Here is a 21,752-nt window from a genome sequence, read left to right on the forward strand (position 1 = left end):
GAGGGAGGGGAGGAGGGAGGGGAGGAGGGAGGGGAGGAGGGAGGGGAGGAGGAGGGAGGGGAGGAGGGGGAGGAGGAGAGGGAGGTAATTGAGACGTGGACGGGAGGGGAGGAGGAGGGGAGGAGGAGGGGAGGAGGAGGGAGGGGAGGAGGAGGGAGGGGAGGAGGAGGGAGGGGAGGAGGAGGGAGGGGAGGAGGAGGGAGGGGAGGAGGGGGAGGAGGAGAGGGAGGACAAGTGAGACGTGGAGGGGAGGGGACGAGGAGGGGAGGAGGAGGAGGGGGAAGGCAGAGGAGCCTGGGGGCTCCAGCACACAGCTGGGCACACAGTCCTGGGGCTGCTTGGGAGGCAGTTGTCAGGGCCGCAGCCCCAGGGGTGTGGGATCCAGGCTGCTCCCTTCTGCTCCTCTCCGCTGGCGCCGGCTCTACCTTCTGCAAGACTGGGTCTCCAGCCTCCTGCCCCTACTGCCCTGCTGCTCTTGTCCACTCTCCCAGAGGCCCACCCACTGTTGGTTGCAGTCCCTGTGGTTTCTCTCCAGCTCCTGCCTTCTGGGTCTCTCCTGTCATTCCCAGGTGCCTGACTTCTTCCATATTCCCCAATTCAAATCCCCAAGAATCCTGATCTCTGGAATCTGAGCCACACAACCTCTCCTGGTGCTGAGCTCATCCCACTGGGCTGTGGGCAGCCGCTATTCTGTCTATGGCCCAGACTGTCCTTTAACTTCCTTTGGTGGAGGCCCGTGGAGGAAGGACGTGGAATCATAAACTCCTTGGGTACACTGTTACCAACAAGTTCAGAAAGCTGGTATGATCGTGTGTGAAAGAGACCAGAGTAAAATCACCCAGGTAGCCCCCTGAAAACCAGAAGAACAGGACAAAAAGCAGGACTCTGGCAGCGGCATCAGGAACAGGAACAGGCTTTCCTGTGTGTGGTGACCTGCCACGCTGCGCTGGATGACCCATCATCTGACCTGGAGCGTGTCCCCTGCAGGGCCATGCACCCAGCCCTCAGGAGCCCACGATCGATCCATTATCGTTCACCGACTACAGCACGTTCAGCCCATGCAGTGTCACGTAGCCGTGGGGACCTCACTTTAAGGCTATTTAGTAATGTAGAAAAGGCTCAAGAAATAATGCCAAGTGAAGAGGAAAACAAAACCAGAGGAAAAATTCTTTGCACATGATTACTTCTTCTCCAGTGCGTATTCTTCCAAAGGGTATTTGTTACTTTTGGGGAAAAGCAAGTCTTTAGACACAATGTCTGTTGAATGAATGAGATGACAGAAAGTCAAGGGCAGCACAATTTTGCAAAAAATTAAATGCACAAACAGAGTCAATAAAATGCCAAGGGTCGCCCCACCGCTCCTTGGCCTGGAGGGGACACTGCAGAGTCCTCCCTGCCCTCCTGCCAAGCTACGATGAGGAAGCGGGCTGCCCAGCAGGTCTGCCAACCCTTCTGGGTGGACGAAGCTGCACTGAACGAGCCGTGCGTGTCAGGGCAGCAAAGGTGGTCAGACTGCAGAGGAAGTTCAAGATGTAACAGGGACACCTGGGGACATTTTACATAAATGCACGACCACTTTAAACCTTCCAGGAGTAAATACAGTTACCCCTCAGTATCCATGGAAGGTTGGTTCCAGGACTCCTGAGGATACCAAAATCCACAGATGCTCAAGTCCCTTATATAAAATGGTGTCATATTTGCAAATAACTCACTGAACATCCTCCCCTATTCTTTAAATCATCCTTAGATTACTTATAAAACCTAATACAACGTAAATGCTATGTAAATAGCTGCCAGAGTACAATTAATTCAAGTTTCACTCTTTGGAACTTTCTGGAATATTTCTTAGAACATAATTGATTGTGGTTGGTTACATGCACGAATGCCAAACCTGAGGATACAGAGGGCCTACTGTACAGGTGATCGGAGACTTGGGCTCCCGAGACAGTGCTGCCTCGTTCCCAACGCGCAGTAGAACACTGTCCAGAGCAGGACGGTGGCACACACTTGCCCACCACTGAGCATACGATGGAAATGAATGAAGGGTGCAGGAACATGTCAGAGCATGACGGGGGCTCTCCTCCACTGAGTACAACAAATGATGGTCCCACCCTTTACGACCAGGAGAAGAAGGCTACTTGTGAAGGCTCCAGGTCACAGTGACATGGTAATGAGTGCTACACTCCAAGCAACAAAATGACCTCAGGCTCCCAAATCTACTATGTGTTTGTGTGGGGGCGGAGGTACTGCAAGGCTTTATGGGGGCACTAATGGTGCAAGGGCTTGCAACACAGCTAAGTCCCTTCTTCTGGAAATCTAAAGAGCTCTTCAAATGTCATGGCCATGAAAAGCACGGTCGCCATGAGGAGGCGTCCCATGGGTGAGATGCACCCAACACACGAAGACTGGCAGCCCGTCTTTTGGGAGCTCCTGGGAGAGCACACACTCTGTGGTGTAGGGCACAGTTCACAGGTGCCGTGAGTGAGGAAACCGTAAAAGGCATCATAGGAGAGGCAGGGGTTGGCACTGGAAGGGAGGGCAGGGGAGCCAGCAACCAAGATATGGCAAGAGAACCATGTGGTGTACCTGGGACAAGGGGGCGGGGGTGGGCCAGTCTGCTTGGGGGAAGTGTCTAACCCTGAACTTCAAGTAATGGTTCCCCAGCTCTAGGCAATACTCTAAAATGCTTTGTGATTTTTTTTTAAAGTTTTCTATAGTTAAAACCTCAGATAACATCCACATAACAGGCTCAAGAATACTCCAGCCATCAGCGTATGGTCTGCCTTCCTCCTTTCTCTGCGCTGACTCAGCACTGATTCCTGAGGTATCTTGTGCTCTTCTACACCCAATGCTTTGCACTTGATCAGGTTGATATGATAAAAAGAAGCAAACAAAGAAGCTTCCAGAAAATGCAGCAGACTCAGTTGGGAAAGGCCTGCCAGTCCTTTGCCTCTGTACAGCCGACAGAGCCCGCCGATGGGGCCAACATTTCTCTAGCCACCACAGGGCACTGTCAGGAAACCGCTCACCAGGCATTCCCAGGCCTCGGCACACAAATGTACTGGCCATTGCCCTGTCCTTTAGTGGCTCCACTCTCCAAGCTGGTCCCAACTTCAGAGTGAGCCACCCATTCAATAGGTGAACAGGATCTGTGTCTTGTGACCAGTCCTGTCCTGACGCCCCACCCACTGCATCCCCGCCACATACAAAGCACTTCCACAGCCCTCACTGTAGGTTGCATGACAAACCATTGAAGGGCAAAGGCTCAGAGGGCACTCAGTTCAGACAGCCACAGTCTCCAAAACCACCAACCCGAGGAGCTGACACGCAAGGTGACCCTGGACTCACAGCCCCCTGGAGACCTGACAGAGGCAAATACAATCTCACTGGCCAGATGAACACACCCTAATGCCAAGCAAAGACAAGGCTGCAATCAAGGGAGGAAACACAAGAAGAAGCGACTCCCCAGGAACAGGGCCAGCAGACCCAGCAAACAGTAACATCAGACAAAAACCCCTAACTCACCACCACCGAGAAGTTCAGGTAACAAATTATGAATCAGAGACCATAACATACTGTTTTAAATGATGGATTCAAGCACTTCTTAAAGTGATCAAAACCCTAAGTAAACAATATGATACCTTTTAAACAGACCAAGGATATGGGAAATTAAGAGAATTTATGGAAATGAGAAACATAATCACAGAAACCAAGTGGCTGGTCTTTACAGTGGGTTTGATGTGGGTTGGGCAGAGGGCAGATTAGCCAAGTGGAAGGCAGCATTGAGGAAAGCCCTTCGATGAAGGCATAATGCAAGAGAATCGCTGAAAAATCAGAACGATGGAACAAAAAGGACCAATAAATGACACACTGAGAGAGGAAGGAAGAGAGGGAAGTGGTAATAGGCAATCTTTGGAGAGCTAAAAGCTAATGTCATGGAACTGATCCCAGCATGAATCATCCCTGGGGGAGGCCCAGAGGAGCAGGCAAGAGGATAGCTCATTCTCTCATCTTCCCAGATGTCCAAAGAAGCTTCAGGAAGACTACAAGGCTACGTTCCCCGAGGTCTCACACATTCTGGTTGTACAGGTGACCCCGGGATGTGGTCTTTCTCAAATACCAGGTACATTCTGTCCTTCCTCCACACTGGCGACAGCACAGTGATCATTTCACCTGATTCGTGAGTGCTACTGACCTTCTGTCTACAGGGATGCAGGGCTTGGCCCTGCTGGCCTCTCTGAAGCCATGGTCCACCAGTTACTCATCCCCATGACTGACAACCCTGTGGACCCTACAAACCGGAAGGCAGGCAGAGAAAAAGAAAAATATTTAAAGACTCCAGTTTACTATCTTTTTAGTGCATGGTGGATTTCTCTCCCAGCAACTGAAGACGTGAGCAGGGGCATTCCTGTCCTTGTACACTGCTTGGCTGGCAGGCAGCCCAGAGGCAACAAGCTGGAGGGGCTCCGTGCGCATAGGACAGCCCAAAGTCGGTCTGGCTGGGGCAAAATCCTCACAAGCTCTCACTCCTCAGGATTTAGGGCTTCCTACTTTTAAGTTGCCATGGCTTTTAAAAGACAGAAAAACACTGCAAAACTAAGGGCTATTAACATACAACTATTTAAAATTGAATATTTAAAACAAACATATCTTAGATTACTGCCAAGTAAGCTGTTCCAAACATAGTTGGAGCCAACAGATTTGCGCACACAAAGAGCCTGTAAAAGAATGCCAAAAGTTCATAAGCTTCAACTCAGCCCAGCAAAGTAAGTGCACACCTCCTGGCTGTAAAGGAGCAGGTCAACTGTGAAGGCAGCTTGCGCTTCGTAAGACAGACAAATGGCATTCCAGGTGCCCCCAGACCGGCTCAGCGGGCAAGTGGGGACGAAAGGTGACACCCGTCTCACAGGATGTCTGTGAAATTTAAACCAGATAATGTCGGAAAAACACATGGCAATCACTGGAGGCTATTCTACTGTTTAGGGATTACAGCATTAATGTAATATTCATTAGTGATTAAAGCAGCAAGTGTTCATTCAAGGCTTTATTGATTAACGTCTAAAAAGCCACATAGATTTCTGAGATACAGGCAGTGAGTCCAAGGCTGCTGGGGTGTGGCAGGGGCAGGATCAGGCCTCAGAGGTAAGGGAGGCTTGGGTCAGATATCCAGTGTGGCACTTGTCTGCCTCCTTCCCCCAGGCTGCTAGCAGGGGAGGCCTGGGGGCCCTCGGAAAGGCCAGATCTTTGTACAATAGCTTGTCTAATCTAAACGAAGGGCTTTTATGGAAACATGTTCTGGAGTAAAACAAAAGCTCTTCTTAGAAAAGGAACCACAGTCACAAGTGCTAAACAATGCCCAGCCCCCAAGAGAAACGGCGACCCCATTCCTCTCTCTCAAAGCACAAGGAGCTCCCCAAAGATTATAAGCAAGATCCCTAGGCATCTACACCACCATCCACCAGACAGCAGTTTCCAGGGACTGGCTTACTCCTCCACGCTTGCTTTGAAAGCCCCCAAAACAATGAAAACGGAGAGAGAGAACTAGAAAGAGAAATATATTCCACTTTCCACAAATCAGGAAAACAGACACTAGCAGAGAGCACAAATCCCTGGGTGGACCGGACCAATGGAACCAGGAACGCACAGAGCAAGCCAGAGCCCCCATCCTGACCCCTGGGGAGATACAGACCTTGAGATGGCTGCTTGCGAAGGATCACATAGACATGGGAGCAGAGCCACTGAGCAGACCGTGGCCTGTGGACTTGGCCTCATACACAGAGAGAAACAGGCAGCAACTATGGGATAGAAGCACAAAGACCTGCTAGGAGCAATGCCCAATTTATACATGAAGATCTGGGGAATGCAGCCCTCCGGCTGGGCAAAGGAAATGTATTCAGAGAGAGTGTATTCCAGACCACAAACTTGAAATGAAGTGCACCCCCATCCTATTCTTCAACAAAGAACTGACTAAAGTCACCAAGTAACCAGCTCTGGAATCAGGCACAGAAATAGGGTGGGGGAGGAGGGTAAGCACGGGCAGACCCAGAGGAAAGCCTCATAAGGAAATAGGAGAAGAGCTTTTTTAGTAACATACCCCTCACAGTCTCTGTAAGCTTCCTATTATTACTGCAACAAATCACAACAAACCTGGTGGCTTAAAACAAGAGAAATGTATCATCCTACAGTTCTAGAGGTTAGACCTCTGAAATGGGTCTCACGGGGCTAAAACCAAAGTATTGCAGGATGGTGTTCCTTCTGGAGGCTCCGGGGGGAATGTGCGCCTGCCTTTTACAGTTTCTAGGGGCTGCTCTGGTTCCTCGGCCGGTGGTCCCCTTCCAGGAACCACATCCCCGGACCTCTGCTTCCAGCGTCAGGTCTGCTCTGACTTTGCCCCTCCTGCCTCCCTTGGGGTTACATCAGGCCACAATGGATAATTCAGGCCAATCTCCCCATCTCAAGATTCTTAACTTAATTACATCTGCAAAGTCTCCTTTTCCATATAAAATAACAAATTCCCAGGTTCTGGGGATTGGGACATGAACGTCTTTGGGAGTCATGATTCCAGCCACCGCAGGAAGCCCCTTTTTCCTTGCCATGTCCAGCCTGGAGGGCACACACATGCATTGGCTCATGGCTTCCTGCTGCCAACAACATCAGTACCAGTCTGATGCCTCTCTGGTCCTCCCTCTTCCACTTTCATGGACCCTCTGATTACACTGGGTCCACTCAGGATAACCCAGGATAATCCCTCTACTTTGAGGTCAGCTTGTTAGCAACCTTCACTTCATATTCAATTTTACTTTTTTCAATTCCAATTCTCCCAACATATTCACAGGTTCTGGACATCAGGATATTGATATCTTTGAGGGGCCTTTACTCTGCCTACCACACTCTCCTAAAAAGATTTTTAAAAATCAAAGAAGAGAACCAACAGAAGGAGAAGAAGAGCTTGGGAAAGAAATGGAGAAAAAGAAAATAAATGAGCTAGGGATGATGACCACATTATAAGCCATTAAAAAATAGAATAGGGCTTCCCTGGTGGCGCAGTGGTTGAGAGTCCGCCTGCCGATGCAGGGGACACGGGTTCGTGCCCGGGTCCGGGAAGATCCCACATGCCGCGGAGCGGCTGGGCTCGTGAGCCGTGGCCGCTAAGCCTGCGCATCCGGAGCCTGTGCTCCACAACGGGAGAGGCCACAACAGTGAGAGGCCCGCGTACCGCAAAAAAACAAAAAACTAGAATAAACACAATCAACCAAACAAAGACACAAGCAAATGAAATGGCAAAGGATGTGAAATATCAAGTTTATCAAAGAGATGACAGATATAAGACCCAGAGGAAATGCTACATAGATAAAGTGACTTGTCTTTGTCAGATGATAGGGTATATTGTGTTCGGTTTAAAAGAAAGTGATACAGAAGATGAGCATACAGAAACAGCCTGGAGAAGTTACTGAATCAAAAAAATCATATGAACATCCAGGCAGAAGACAGGCTGAGCTCAAATATCTTCACAATAATGCTCAATGCTAAAAGACAGAAATAGTTCTATAAAGTTTTAAAGGAAAGAGTGTGACTCAAGAGTTTTATACTCAGGCAAGAGATATTTTGAAGCTTGCAAAAATTCTCCACTGGGAGTCATGAGCCATTCGAGAGGAGAGCGGGGGATCATGACCAAGAAACTCTATCATGAACTCCAACAACTGAAAGAGGAATTGAAAGAAAGGCCTTGAGAATTCCTCAAAAATTACAGATAAAGGACCAGTACCGTGTGATCCATCTAAATGTAGCACGAAGACCATGTAACTGTGGAAAATGAGGTTTCCTACGAGGGGGCAAATAGTATGTGTCTAGACCATGTAAGCAATGGTGACATAAAAAGCAAGACAGGAGGAATGGGAGGGTGGGGGAAAGAAGGGTGGGCATGCACTTTAGTCATCTTTCAAAGCAGAACTGAACTGATATCAGTCAAGGCAGCTGGCAAACATATTTCATAGTCTCCCCCTAACTTTACAGGGATTGAATGGAGACTATAGCTTCTCCCCAGTCAATTCTTCCTCCTGAGCACCTGCCTAACCCACATGGCAGGGAGTGGACAGAGGGACACTACTTCCTGCTCATGGGCCAGCCCTACTGCAGGAACTGCCACCTGGGAGGGGCCGGCCACTACGTACTCTGGGACTATGGTTATCACTGGCTGGCCCACCCAGCCCAGGGAAGGAACATGCTGGGAACTCCAAGATAGAAGACACTAAGTTTAAATTCAGCAAATCCTTCATTATTAAATTAAATAAAATTTAAATGAGTACATTTTATTTTTTTAACATCTTTATTGGAGTATAATTGCTTTACAATGGTGTGTTAGTTTCTGCTTTATAACAAAGTGAATCAGTTATACATATACATATGTCCCCATATCTCTTCCCTCTTGCGTCTCCCTGCCTCCCACCCTCCCTATGCCACCCCTCTAGGTGGTCACAAAGCACCAAGCTGATCTCCCCGTGCTATGCGGCTGCTTCCCGCTAGCTAGCTATTTTACATTTGGTAGTGTATGTATGTCCATGCCACTCTCTCACTTTGTCCCAGCTTACCCTTCCCCCTCCCCGTATCCTCAAGTCCATTCTCTAGTAGGTCTGTGTCTTTATTCCCGTCTTGCCCCTAGGTTCTTCATGACCATTTTTTTTCTTTTTTTAGATTCCATATATATGTGTTAGCATATGGTATTTGTTTTTCTCTTTCTGACTTACTTCATTCTGTATGACAGACTCTATGTCCATCCACCTCATTACAAATAACTCAATTTCGTTTCTTTTTATGGCTGAGTAATATTCCAGCTCAATATCAAAAAAATAAACATCCCAATCCAAAAATGGGCAGAAGACCTAAATAGACATTTCTCCAAAGAAGATATACAGATTGCCAACAAACACATGAAAGAATGCTCAACATCATTAATCATTAGAGAAATGCAAATCAAAACTACAATGAGATATCATCTCACACCGGTCAGAATGGCCATCATCAAAAAATCTGCAAACAATAAATGCTGGAGAGGGTATGGAGAAAAGGGAACCCTCTTGCACTGTTGGTAGGAATGTAAATTGATATAGCCACTATGGAGAACAGTATGGAGGTTCCTTAAAAAACTAAAAATAGAACTACCATACGACCCAGCAATCCCACTACTGGGCATATACCCTGAGAAAACCATAATTCAAAAAGAGTCATGTACCAAAATGTTCATTGCAGCTCTATTTACAATAGCCAGGACATGGAAGCAACCTAAGTGTCCATCGACAGATGAATGGATAAAGAAGATGTGGCACATATATACAATGGAGTACATTTTATTTTAAATAGCACATACGACAGTCTAAAAAATGTAATAATCTCCAACATGATTAAGTGAGAATAAAGGAAACTGGAGAACAATGGACACTGTATGCTCCTATGTGTTTAAACATGAAAAAAGGAAATATACATTCTTGGGCATCCACAGAATATTTCTAGAAAGGTACAGAGGAGCAATTAACAGCAGGGCCTCTTGAGAGAGGGACTGGGCCTGGCATAAGAAAATGACTCACATTTTACTATATATTCTTGTTTTACTTGAATTCTGTTAGCCTGTGCACATACTGGCCGTCTCATTTTTTAAGAAAATTGAATAAGCAAAGGAGAAAGGGCAAAAACTCGTATGTCCCTATTTCTATGGAGTAATACCTGCCCTCCCACCTTTCTGTAGGGCTGGGGACAGGATGTGGCAAGTTCTGTATTAGCTTTGTCGTTCTAGATTTCAGTATTTCTTATGGATCGTGTTTTACAAAAAGTGTCCCCAAAACAAATGGTTTATGCTCAAAACACCAAGAGCAAAGTGCAGACAAACAGGTTCTCCTACCTCCCCTCCCCCTCCCCCCCACATCAATTAAACTCATCAGTAGTCTATTAAAAAATGAACATCGATGACACACAGTGGACAAAGGTTTGAAGGATCCTCCGGTTTGCTCCCTAAAAAGGAAAATGCACAGTGAATTCCGATGAATGTCCAAAGGGTCCAGACTGCCCTCTCCTGCTCCAGGCTGTTTTGTATCCCAGAACATCCCACAACTCAGGAAGATGGTGCTGGTGTGACTCGCTCTGGAGCTCTCAGAGGGTCTCCTCTGTTTCCAGGGTGACCTCTCTCTGATCTCAACACAAGCACCTGTCCACCAGCCTCTGTGGTCCTCACATCAACCCCGCGAATGGAATGAGGCTCCCCCTCATTCCAGACGTGGGAACAGAGGCTCAGGGCAGTAAGACACCTCCCGGAGGTCCCCAGCGATGGGGCAGGTCTCTTCCCAACCCTGCTGAAAAGGAATGAACGCCCAGTTGGTTAGGGCTCCGTCCTGAGGGGAGAGGAGCCTGGAGAGAAGCTGTAGAGAACCGACAGGTACCCCTGGACCTGCTGTCACCTGCAGGGACGCAGTGGCTGGGAGATGACCTGACCCAGCCAGGGACTCACAGCAGGAGGCAGCACCATGGAAACAGAACACAGTGTGTCTGACCCCAAAGCACAGCCTCTCCCACACCCGTGCCCCCAGGGGACCCAGGGATGGCAGTGTCCCACCCCCCACTGGCCTGGGCACTCAGGGGCTCCTCTGCAGGCACTTGGGTGCCTACAACCTCCCCTGTGCACTCTCTGGAAAGCAGAACATGTTGGGGATGCAGGACCCCATGGGAGTGGCTGGGCAGAGCAAGTGAAAGGCCAGCAGGTGGTCAGAGCAGGGGCCTGACCTGGACCCACTCCACTCAGTGCCCTGAATGTGGGGGCCCATCCAGCAGACACTCATGGGCTAACCTGGGCCAAGTGCCTGGAAACACACTGGGGAGGATATGGCACAGCCCCAGGGAATGGGCACGCAGCCTCAGGCCTGCTGGGTCCCTCCGAAAAGTCCCACAGCCTGACCGTGGCTGAGCCCTGCCTGCATACAGCCCATGAGTCTAGCTCTAGCCTCCTGGGCTAGCAGCAAACGTCTGGGGGCCATTCTCCTCTGTGAACCACCTAACAGCTTCATGCAAATTCTACATGTCTCCAAATGACTTAGGCTCTTTCTACATTTCCTCCAGGTTTTTATTCTTGCTTCTGAAAAGTAACTACAATAACAACAACAAAAACCTCAAAACAGTTTCTTACATTTGTATAGTCTTAATTTACAAAGTACAGTCTCATATCTAGATGAAGAAACCCAACCTGGACTTGTGAAGGGCTCTGCCTCCCTGGAGAATGTGCCTGGGTGGTGGAGGCCCCCACCCCACCTGTCCACCATGGAGGAAGTGTGACTCCTGCCTGGCTGTGCTCCGCCGATGTGATGCCTCACGTGCAGACTCCCCTCCAGCCTGGTAGCTGCCCAGAGATCATGCAGCGCCCCAGTTTTCCTTATGTCACTCATGCTCAGCCTGGGCCAGCACCCAGGACCCTCGGGGAAGGTGTGCTGCTGGGGCGACCAAACACCCATGCAAGAGGTGCTTTCTCATGCCTTTGCCCACTGGTCCACGAATACCACCAGGAATTCGGGGCAAAATGTCACTGCCCATCTCTTGGGCAACACAACGAACTGATGGGAAGAACATGAGGAACCTGGTCTTCCGTGCTGCAGGCTTGGCAGCTCTGTGAATTTAGACAGGTTGTTCCATCATGCTGGGGAGTAGATGGCCAACACACCCTCCTGCTCGGAAAATGTCTCTGCTTCTCTCTTCCTCCCTGTTAGGAAGAGTGTGACAGGAAGAATGCAAACTTTGGGGTTGGGGAAGAGGGGTCTGGGTCTCCAGACTGCTCCAAACACACCCTCAAACACTAGACTCTCCCTCTCTCTGGTGCCCTGGGCATCGCCTCACCCAGAGGGTAAATACTGATTGCAAGCCTGTTCTCAGTAATGCCCACCCTCAGCTCCCTCTAGGGACCCACACCTGGCCTCATCCAGAGCTGGGGCGGGGAGGGGAAGGACCACAGACCTTCCACGCTCATAAAGGGCTGTTTTGCTGAGGCAGCAGTGTTGAATCGTGAACCCCCACTTTTATCATCACGGGTACAGTGGTTCGGTTCCTTCTTGGGCAACTTTTGCAGCAGAGATAACACCAAGAGGGGACATTGACAGAGAAGGTTAATTAATTTCTTAAAAGAAAAAAAATTTCCTAGCAGTACTTTATCCAGAAAGCATCGTTTTCCCACTCAATACCTGTCCATCACGGCGTCATGGTTCTGCTCTGTTAGGCGAAGTCGGGTAGATCTTATCCTCTTGCCAAACTGAAATAACAGGGAGGCAGGTGGGAAGGGATCTTGCTCAGGGGTGAGGTTGGAGGGGTCCAGCAGCCCCCTGAGGACTCTCCAGAGCAGGGGGACGAGCCCAGGAGAGAGGCGTGTCAGGCAGAAGGAGGGCAGTGCTGGTCAGGGGGCCAGAGTGGGCCACACAGTCGTCAGGGTGCGGAGGGAGGCCTAGAGGAAGCATTAGCCCCAGGGGTCCCACGTCCCGGCTGAGCGTCGATGATGCAGACTGCTTCTTTCTTCAAGGCCCCTCCGCAACCCCAGATGGGGAAAGGGGAGGTGGGGAGGAGGGTTTTTAAAAATCCGGAATAGGGGCTTCCCTGGTGGCGCAGCGGTTGAGGGTCCGCCTGCCGATGCAGGGGACGCGGGTTCATGCCCCGGTCCGGGAGGATCCCACATGCCGCAGAGCGGCTGAACCCGTGAGCCGTGGCCGCTGGGCCTGTGCGTCCGGAGCCTGTGCTCCGTGGCAGGAGAGGCCGCAGCGGTGAGAGGCCTGCGTACCACAAAAAAAAAAAAAAAAAAATCCGGAGTACAGTCATTTGCCTTATCAAATAGATGTAGCTAATATTCCCTAAGACTGCATACAGTGTCTGCGACACATATATGGAGAAGGTGAAACTACACCTCCCCAGAGAACGGACACTCTGTGGTGTGTCACATCATGGTGAATCGGTAAATAATCCAGACTTTTTTTATTTTGCACGGTGCCAAACTGGGGTCTCAAGTTTGAAAATGTGTCAGATCTGACATGAGCCACATTCTCAACTATAACACTTTTGAACTCATGGGACCTAAACAATTCTAGAAAGAATAATTAAATTTCTAATTTTAATTCCCACAGGACTAGTAACTGCATTTCACAAACACGCGTGGAGAGCCTGTTCTGAACACGGGGCCACAGCACAGCCTTCTCCTCGCAGCCTCATGGTCAGAAGGAGGGATGCTGACCACACAATCCATTTCTAATTATAAATCCTTCTTAAAATGCTCTGTATTCTCCTCAGCTTGAGAAATGGATACAAATATTTTTAAGAGACGCCTAATTTTCCCTAGCTGCTCTCTCCCAGCAATGAATGGGGCTTTCTTTCCGCTGATTAGTCAGCACTTGGAGAGAAGGAGGGAATTACTGGGCACAGAATCATGGACTTGAATGAGACATCAGAGGTCAGGCAGCTATCTGTCTCCACCTCACCTGTGAAACAGAGGACTAGAAAGGTGCCAATGGTGGGGACCTGGGCCAGAGGCTGGGAGTCTCTCCCAGCAGGCCCAGCCTGGCCTTCAGCCCACAGGGGCCACACACAGATGCTCCTCCATGGCCATGGCCACGGCCACGTTTCCTGCCTGGACCTCCGGTCACCCCACGGACTAGTACAGGCAGACCTCCTTTCATTGCACTTTGCTTCACTGTGCTTCGCAGATGCTGCATTTTTTACAACCTGAAGGTTTGTGGCAACCCTGCATTGTCAGATGATGGTTAGCATTTTTTAGCCACAAAGTATTTTTAAATTAAGGTATATGTATTTTTTAGACATAATGCTATTGCACACTAAATAGACTACAGGATGGTGTAAACATAACTTTTATATGCACTGGGGAACCAAAAAAATTCATGTGACTCGCTTTATTGTGGTGTCTGCAACCTCCATAGTAGCTCCTAATTTAAATGCAGCAACACAGCATCTTCTAACAAACCCCTAACATGAAGCAGTGGAATTTCTTGCCTGTATCACCCCTCCCGAGCCCCAGAAGCCTTACACGATAATGTGATAATGCATTTCTGAACACAGTGCCATCCAGACTGTTCATGGGGTAAGTGAACTTGGGTGGAAGAAACCTTAGGAAACGCTGTCAGCCTCGGCCAGTTAGGGCAGATGACCCTGGGGAGATGGAGGCTGACTGCACACAGCAGGCCTGACAACCGGAGTCCGCCAGCCACTTCGAACTAGGGGGCCCTTAGGGCCCAGTTCACAGCACCTCAGACCAGACAGACTGTACAAACAGAATAATCAAGAGACGTGGATACAACGTGCAACCCATTCCTGCAAGTCCAGGCCACAGGCTTCCAAGAGATCCAGTGCGACCTTTCAATTTGCCTACCAAAAACTGCGTAGCCACGGTACCATATGAAACAGTCAGCCACAAAGCTTTCACATGACCTAATAAGTGACGGGGCTTGCAAAAGAGCCACTTCCTCCCGTGGGGCCTGCGACGTCCCTCAGGAGGCACAGAGACTTCTCTGCCCTGCACCACATTTAACACCGATGACAAGGGATGCCCCTTGGTCTCACCTGCTCCAAGAACAGCAGCAGGCCCTGCCAGGGGGCTCGTTCAGGGTGGGGAGAGTGGTGCGGACACCAGGCCGGCCAACACCTCCCTCAAGGGTAAATGCCAAGACCGCCCATGCTGGCGGGGCCTCAGGCCACAGTCACTGACCCTCACTGACATGGGACTGGCAAGACCCCACCTCTGGAATCCTTTTCTCTTTCCTCTCCTTCACCCCCCTAGTTTTCCATGTAAAAGACTAATCTTTCATCGACTCCAAGAGTAAGAAAGTGTGTTCTGTAACGATCCATCCGATGAGCCCTGGGGGGCCTGCTATTCACATACCCAGCAGCACCCAAGAGGTAGGAGATGCAGCCCAATTCTCAGGGGGTCTGGCATCTACTCTGACTTGGAGGAACTTCCCTTAGCCTGTTTTAACAGAACTGGCTGACAATTCCAGATAAACAACAAGAATCACTAGGCCAAAGAAGGCCCTCCATCCTTCTTACCCATGCCTCCTTCTTCCTCAACAAAAAAAGTTAAAGCAAGTTCACTGAAGCTAGGACTTGAATCAAGTGCAGACTGTAAAACCATCAACTAAGAAAACTAAGGGAGAGAAACGGGCTCGTGGTAAGTGAGGTGGGCACACTCTGCCTCCAGTTCCTTTTATTGGAACGACTGATCTCTTTAGAAGTGAAGGACTCACTGCACACTCTCTCACCTGCTCCTCCCCCCAAACCTACGCGAAGCCAGAGCAGAGATTCTCCTATTGGGAGGCCACCTGGGACTGCGCCCAGGGTCACACAGCTGTTCACCCCGTCCAAGTTGGCTGGCAACTTGTCCATTTTTTTTTTTTTCTGTTCAGGGATGATTCTTTCAAGAGACAGCATGATATTATTTAAAAGACTGGTAAAACATACTCCAATGAATACATTTTAAAAAGAAAAAATGTGCAACTAGAGATTATCATACTAAGTGAAGTAAGTCAGAAAGACAAAGACAAATACCATATGATTATCCCTTATACATGGAATCTAAGATATGACACAAATGAACCTATCTATGAAACAGAAATGGAATCACGTACATAGAGAACAGGCTGGTGGTTGCCAAGGGGGAGGGTTGGGGGAGGGATGGAGTGGGAGGTTGGGTTAGCAGATGCAAACTATTATATATAGAATGGATAAACAACAAGGTTCTACTGTATAGCACAGGGAACTATATTCAATATCCTATGATAAACCATAATGGAAAAGAATATTAAAAAAGAATGTATATATATATACATATATATATATATATAATTGAATCACTTTGCTGTATAGCAGTAATTAACACAACATTGTAAATCAATTATACTTCAATTAAAACAATAAAAAGTGAACGATACATACCTTGGATGTTCAACAATTTTTTTTAAAGGCATGAAAAACTACACATGCAAATGTGTTGCCCCATATTTCAATAATACACATATTCTCCAAGCTTCAAATAATCATTACAGGAACTGTGGGGAAATGGAATGGAACGTGGTCTTTGGACACCCAATATGAATAGGTACTGACTCAGTCTTGGGATGTGGGGTGGCCTTCGGGGCAGGAGGCACATCACATCCCAGGACACAGTCCATCATGTGGTCTCTTCCACAGTCCAGACATGCCAGGCCAGCTCCAAGCTTCCTATAATATCCAGGGGAGGGGGACTTCCTTGGTGGTCCAGTGGGTAAAACTCTGTGCTCCCAATGCAGGGGGCCCGGGTTCGATCCCCGGTCGGGGATCCTGCAGGCATGCCGCAACTAAGAGTCCATATGCCGCAACTAAGAAGACCGCGTGCCACTACTAAAAAAGAGCCTGCATGCCGCAACAAAGATCCCGCGTGCCGCAACAAAGACCCGGCACACAATAAATAAATAAATAAATAAATATTTTAAAAAATATCCAGGGGAGCCCCATGTCATAGACAATTTTAAAATGGAACCACAGAGATAATCTGGGTAAATCACGGGTGTGTCAGCCCCAGTGGCAGTAAAGCTGGAGTCTTCACAGCGGTAGCAAGGCTCAAGGTGGCAGGGGCAGCACCAGGACATCCACTCCTAAACTCACCTCAGTAACTGAGAAACTGAATCTCACAGAGGGATGCGTTGGTGGTCTGTTCACACCCATCCCTAGCATCATGTGAAACTCTGCTGATCTAATAAAACAATTGAATGAAACACTGAGCAGAAAAGAAAATGAATTTCAGCGTTCTCCTTTTAAATTTCCTAAAAGTTAATACTGCATCTTATGCATGCATATTCACTCAGACATCAAATATCCATCACACTTATAAGGAAAACTATGGAAGAATAAACTAAGCTCAAACAGATAGTTCCTTGCAAGGAGAAACTCAAGATCTTTCAAACCCAGAAAATGAGTTCACTTTAGACTTATCTACTTAAAGCAAGAGAGATGTATTTAGAACTTGCATTAGCATGAATGTACATTTGACTTCTCAGAATGTGAGATGGTGGATAGCAGAAATCTAATAGCAAGCACTAGGGGTTTGTGGGATCCTGCAATTTTACTAGATAAGGCCTTGGAGACATGGGAGGTTAACTGTCTCCTTTTCTCACGAGCGGCCTAGAGCATGACAGTGCCATGCCTCGTCCAGGGTGGCTGGCTGTGGCCGATGCAGGAGGAAATGCAGGGTCAACTCCCTCTTAATCCCAGTCTTTACCAGAGCCCTCCCTCCCACCATGAGATACTGTGTGTAAACCAGCCAGCTAAACACACCTCGACAACATGGGCAGGTAATACAGCAGCATCAGCCTGTGTCTCATTTTCAGAATTGAAAGACTTGTTTTCAACCCATATACCCATTCTGTTACTATGAATGGTAAGGAACTCCATCCCCAAAGAGTAGAGAAGGCAGTTCCTTCCTGGCCTGCTCTGTCACACCTGTCACATCTGTGTTAATGGCATCTTTTTCTTGGTCTGACACACAGACTGCTTGGGGGATGCAGCAGTCTGCCAAGGGCAAATGAAACTCTGCTTCCAAGTTTCAAGGGTAAAATATTTTCAAATTAGATATACCATGAAAAGGAACCAGCATGTTTTGTTTCCTTTCAAATGCCTATGGATCTCAGGATTCCCTCTGAGTAGGATATTCTGTGCTCCTCCTCAGGGATGGACAGCTTCCAAAAGGATCAGGTACCACCTGTCTTAATTGAGTGGCACTTCCCCTGTAGCCATTTAAAGTGCTCCAAGAGAGGCACAAAGCTGGAAAACAATTTCCATTTGCCCCTTTGAAATCAATAGTCTGATTTACATGCATTTTCAACAGAACAAGAAATACAAAGAAATATCCAGTCATAGCATTTGGACAGTTGTCTAGTAGAAGACGTATTCCCTTCAAGGTGTGATCTCTCCCTTCAGCATCTGGGCTCCACAAGGAACCTGGGGAGGACACCATAACTAGACCCCTTGATGGTCATCCAAGCCCTGGGACACACACACCTCCCCCTCACCTTGGCAAGACAACCCTCCCCGCATGAGCTCGCCTCTCTAGACTCACTAGGAACTTTCTGATGAATAACATGGCACACACTTAAAATCAGATTAAGCACATTTAAGTGAAAAGCACAGTTGCCTCTTTTCTCCCGTTTTCATTTTCTTCAGGTAAAGACACACAGAGGGATTAAACATTTGCATTTCTCCATCAGAGAAACCCTGAGGCCAATAACCCTCGCAAGGCAGGCAAATAAACCCCCTGGGAGGTGCCACTGACAGAGTCCTGGGGTTTAAGTCAGTAGCTGTCAAACCCCAAAGAAAGCATTATTGGGGGATGGTGGGCATTTCCACTGGCTATCCTGGCCGGCACTATCACGCCCTCACCAGGACCAAGATGTAGGCAGGAGTTCCATGAGGCCAAGTCGCTCCTCTCCAAGCCGAAACTCTCCCTTCTGTGATCTGAGAAGGCACTGAATCTTCCGACTAGGACCAACCATCACTCTCCAAAGACGTGGAGCCATTAAAGCAATCTCTCTGCCCCACGGAGGGAGACCCATTCTGCAAGCCATAACCTCTGGCTATTCAAAGCATGTGCTTCCTTCAGTGTCCATTCCTTGGGCGATGGGCACATGGAGACGCGGGGCACACACGCACAGACCCCCAGTTTGGGGATCCTTCATCCTTTCCCAAGGTGGCTCAGGTAGAGGACCGCCAAGATGCATTTAGCACGCCCCCTGCTGGCCCCTCGGGAGCTGACTCAGCCTTTATTCTCTGGGCCTAAAACAAGAATTAAATGACCTTAACACCCAAAGGGAACAAAAAGAAAAGCCAAGGCAATTACGGCTTCCCAGAATCAGAAAATGTGATGTTCTAACCATAAAAAGGGGATGAAGAAGCTTTAAAGTAAGGGTTTTTGAAATGTTTTAGGAAATCAGTGATTACTATCTCAAGATTTAGTGAGAACACTTGAATTTGCATTTTCACGAGTACTACAGTGAGTTAAATCAGAAACATTATAATGAATATTTTCACAGGTCTACAAGTGAAAAGGATATGTGGCCAGAGCTCATAGCTCAGAGCCTTAATAACCAATTTTCGTAGGACTGACGCTACTTCAATTACAGAAAAAATCTCGGCCAATGACTTAAGAGGTCAAGTAGCAACTGTTATGCAGCAGGGGCAAAGTCGCGGAAAAGACGAAAAGATGCACATTTGCAGACAATTCCGCTACAGGGCTTCCTGTCTCACGCAGCCTTGCCACTGTGAGTAAATCTGGCACCTTCAGGAGGTGACAGGCCATGCACACATGGCTGCTTCAGAGGGACATGCCCCTCCCCTTCTCCACAAGGGGAGAACAGACAGTTCAGCTTTTTGGTGACTTTTATGCTGTCCTCCACCAGGGCTGAGGGCCTCCACACAGGACTCAGGCTGAGACCCACACAAGGCAAGACTCCATAATGCAATGGTTTCCATCTACTGCCAGCCTGAATGCCAAGGCCTAAGGTGAAGCTCTGCTTCCCCGTTTTCTTCCCACCAATCCAGGGTTTTTGAAAGCTTATCTTCCTGACCAGACTCAAACTTTTTCATGGCCTGTGGTATTTAATTCCTTACAGACCCAATATGACCACACTAATAATTTAAGGCATGCTTCTTTGAACCAATGAGGAAGAGTCATTAATTATTAAATACACGAATGTCAATATTTTTGTCCCTTACTGAATATCCTTTTGATATGATAGGCTTAAGTAGATATACAGACTGTCTTGGGAACTTGCTTACTTCTGTTCTCATTACAGTCAGTACTAATGGAATACTCACACACACAATAAGGCTGACACGCTGCTCGAATTTAGGAGGAGAAATTTCCCCAGAACTTTGTGTGCCATACAGGTAGGTCCCAGCCTCTGCACTCTCAATCCTCTTCAGATGTTAAGCTGGCCTTCAACCTGGTGGGCCGCACAGCTGCTACAGTAAGGAAAGGAAAGGCCGGCAGGGCCCCAGAGAAGCTGTCACCCCTTTCTCCAGAGCAAGCTGCTCCCAGGCCCATCCTAGTTGGGGGGAGGGGGGCAGGGAGAGGAGGTGATGGAGAGGAAGAAGACCCGCAGATTTTCCTGAAGCAATCAAGGCCCTTCAAGATCTAGGCCACACTGTCTACCTTTTCCTGAACACATCATCTGCCACCTGGAATATAATGTCTTTTAAAATTTTTCATCTCACGGCTCACTTTCAATCATAAAGATAAAGCCAGTCAATAACCACTTAAGTGTCATGCATGACTTTCCCCTGGATCCTTGTGATGTGGATGAAGTGATTCCCAGATCCGTGGGGATCTAACAAGTTTCCCTCCAGGCACTCTCGAATCTATTCATTCTCAAGTCAAGAAATAAAAATAAAAACCGTTTTCACCTGTGTAAGGCTGGTGAGTTAGTTCACAGAGCAGAGGGAAATCTATTTTGTGGCAGAGTCTCAAAAGGCTGCAAGAGCTGCACGGGAGGAGGGTGCACTTGGGTGGTTGTGTCCAATGAAGGAAAGTTTTTGTTAATGATGACATCACTGACATCTCCCGAATTTAAAGGAGCACTTAGAGCACAGCAGATGCGATCTCCCCCCCTCCAGTGAGAAGATACCAGGGAAGGCCTCCGGGTTCACAGCCAAATTGCATTAACGGTTCGTCCGCTGTCCAGACAGACCCGGTGGAACGAGCGAGCAGCGTACCGGGCCGCGGTGGCCCACGCAGCCGGGGCAACCGGCCGGCGGCCTCACGCGCTGCTGCCGGGCCGTGCCCGGGCGTCCGCTGGCGCCCCGGGACTCCGGCGCGCCCACACGGACAGAGGGGCCGGTGTCCCCGCGCCCGTCATCACGTTCCAGTGCATATGGCTCAGGGGCCCGGAGGAGACACCGTCAGCGACCCAGCGAGAGCGCCGCGCCCTGCCCAGAGACCCGCGCCGGGCCGGAGACGGTGGCCGCGGCGCCCGCGGGGTCCAGAGCCGAGCCCGCAATGCAGACGCGCCGGCGAGCCCCGCGCCGAGCCCGCGACCCCCGCGCCCTCGCGGCCCGGTACAGGGGCTGCCCGGCCTCTGCGCCCACCTGCTCCGCCGCAAAGCCGCGGAGGCATCCGGCGCCGCGCTGGGACTGACCGCGCACCTACCGGGACCGCGGCCCCGGCCCCACCACCACCGGCAGCACCGCGGCCAGCGCCGTCTCACCTGCCGCGCTGTGCCGCTCCGCTCGGCCAGCCCGCAGCGCCTCAGTCACCGCTACCCGACTTCCATTTTCTCTCGCTTTAAGGAAAATCGGATCAGCTGTTTCTCGCGCTCCGGCTCCGCGGCCCCCTCCCCAGCTGCCGCTCGCGGTCCGGGGGCCTCTCCACCCCCGCCTCCTCCCGCGCTCCGCTCCGCCCCTCGCGCCCCTCCGCTCCGCCCGCGGCCGCGCGCGCCCCCTGACGTCACCGGCCGCAGCCGCGCCCCGCCCCCTCCCCTCGTGGACGTGCGCGCACCCCGCCCCCGCCCTGCCGGCCGGCTCTGAGCGCGCGTGCTCGCAGCAACCACTCGAGCAGAGACCCGGACTCCGGGGAGAGCGCGGGGCAGCTCTCGCCCGCGTCCCCTCGCCCGCGCTAGCTCTTCCAGGTGCCCCTGCTTAACCTTCCTTTGCCCGTCTGCCTGCCTCGCACTGTCTGCGCCCACCTTCATTTCTTGCTTTCTGCTCAC

At 49.6% G+C, this 21,752-nt stretch overlaps 2 protein-coding genes across 2 annotated transcripts in view; both read right to left on the reverse strand.

The window, feature by feature from the left end:
- LOC132528636 (basic proline-rich protein-like) overlaps nt 1-12,217 on the reverse strand; it is a 28,863-nt gene extending 16,646 nt beyond the window's left edge. Inside the window, 3 exon segments of the mRNA XM_060164590.1 lie at nt 2-121; nt 123-294; nt 12,210-12,217. Coding sequence (XP_060020573.1) covers nt 2-121; nt 123-294; nt 12,210-12,217 — 300 coding nt within the window.
- The window catches only part of LOC132532105 (OTU domain-containing protein 7A), a 383,571-nt gene extending 362,166 nt beyond the window's left edge, over nt 1-21,405 (reverse strand). The window contains exon 1 of the mRNA XM_060170306.1: nt 21,252-21,405. The gene's annotated coding sequence lies outside the window, so the exon portion shown is untranslated. The remainder of the gene's footprint in view (nt 1-21,251) is intronic.
- Between the last annotated feature and the right edge of the window lie 347 nt (nt 21,406-21,752).

This window comes from Lagenorhynchus albirostris, chromosome 1 (assembly GCF_949774975.1).
Source record: "Lagenorhynchus albirostris chromosome 1, mLagAlb1.1, whole genome shotgun sequence".
NCBI classification, from domain to species: Eukaryota; Metazoa; Chordata; class Mammalia; order Artiodactyla; family Delphinidae; genus Lagenorhynchus; species Lagenorhynchus albirostris.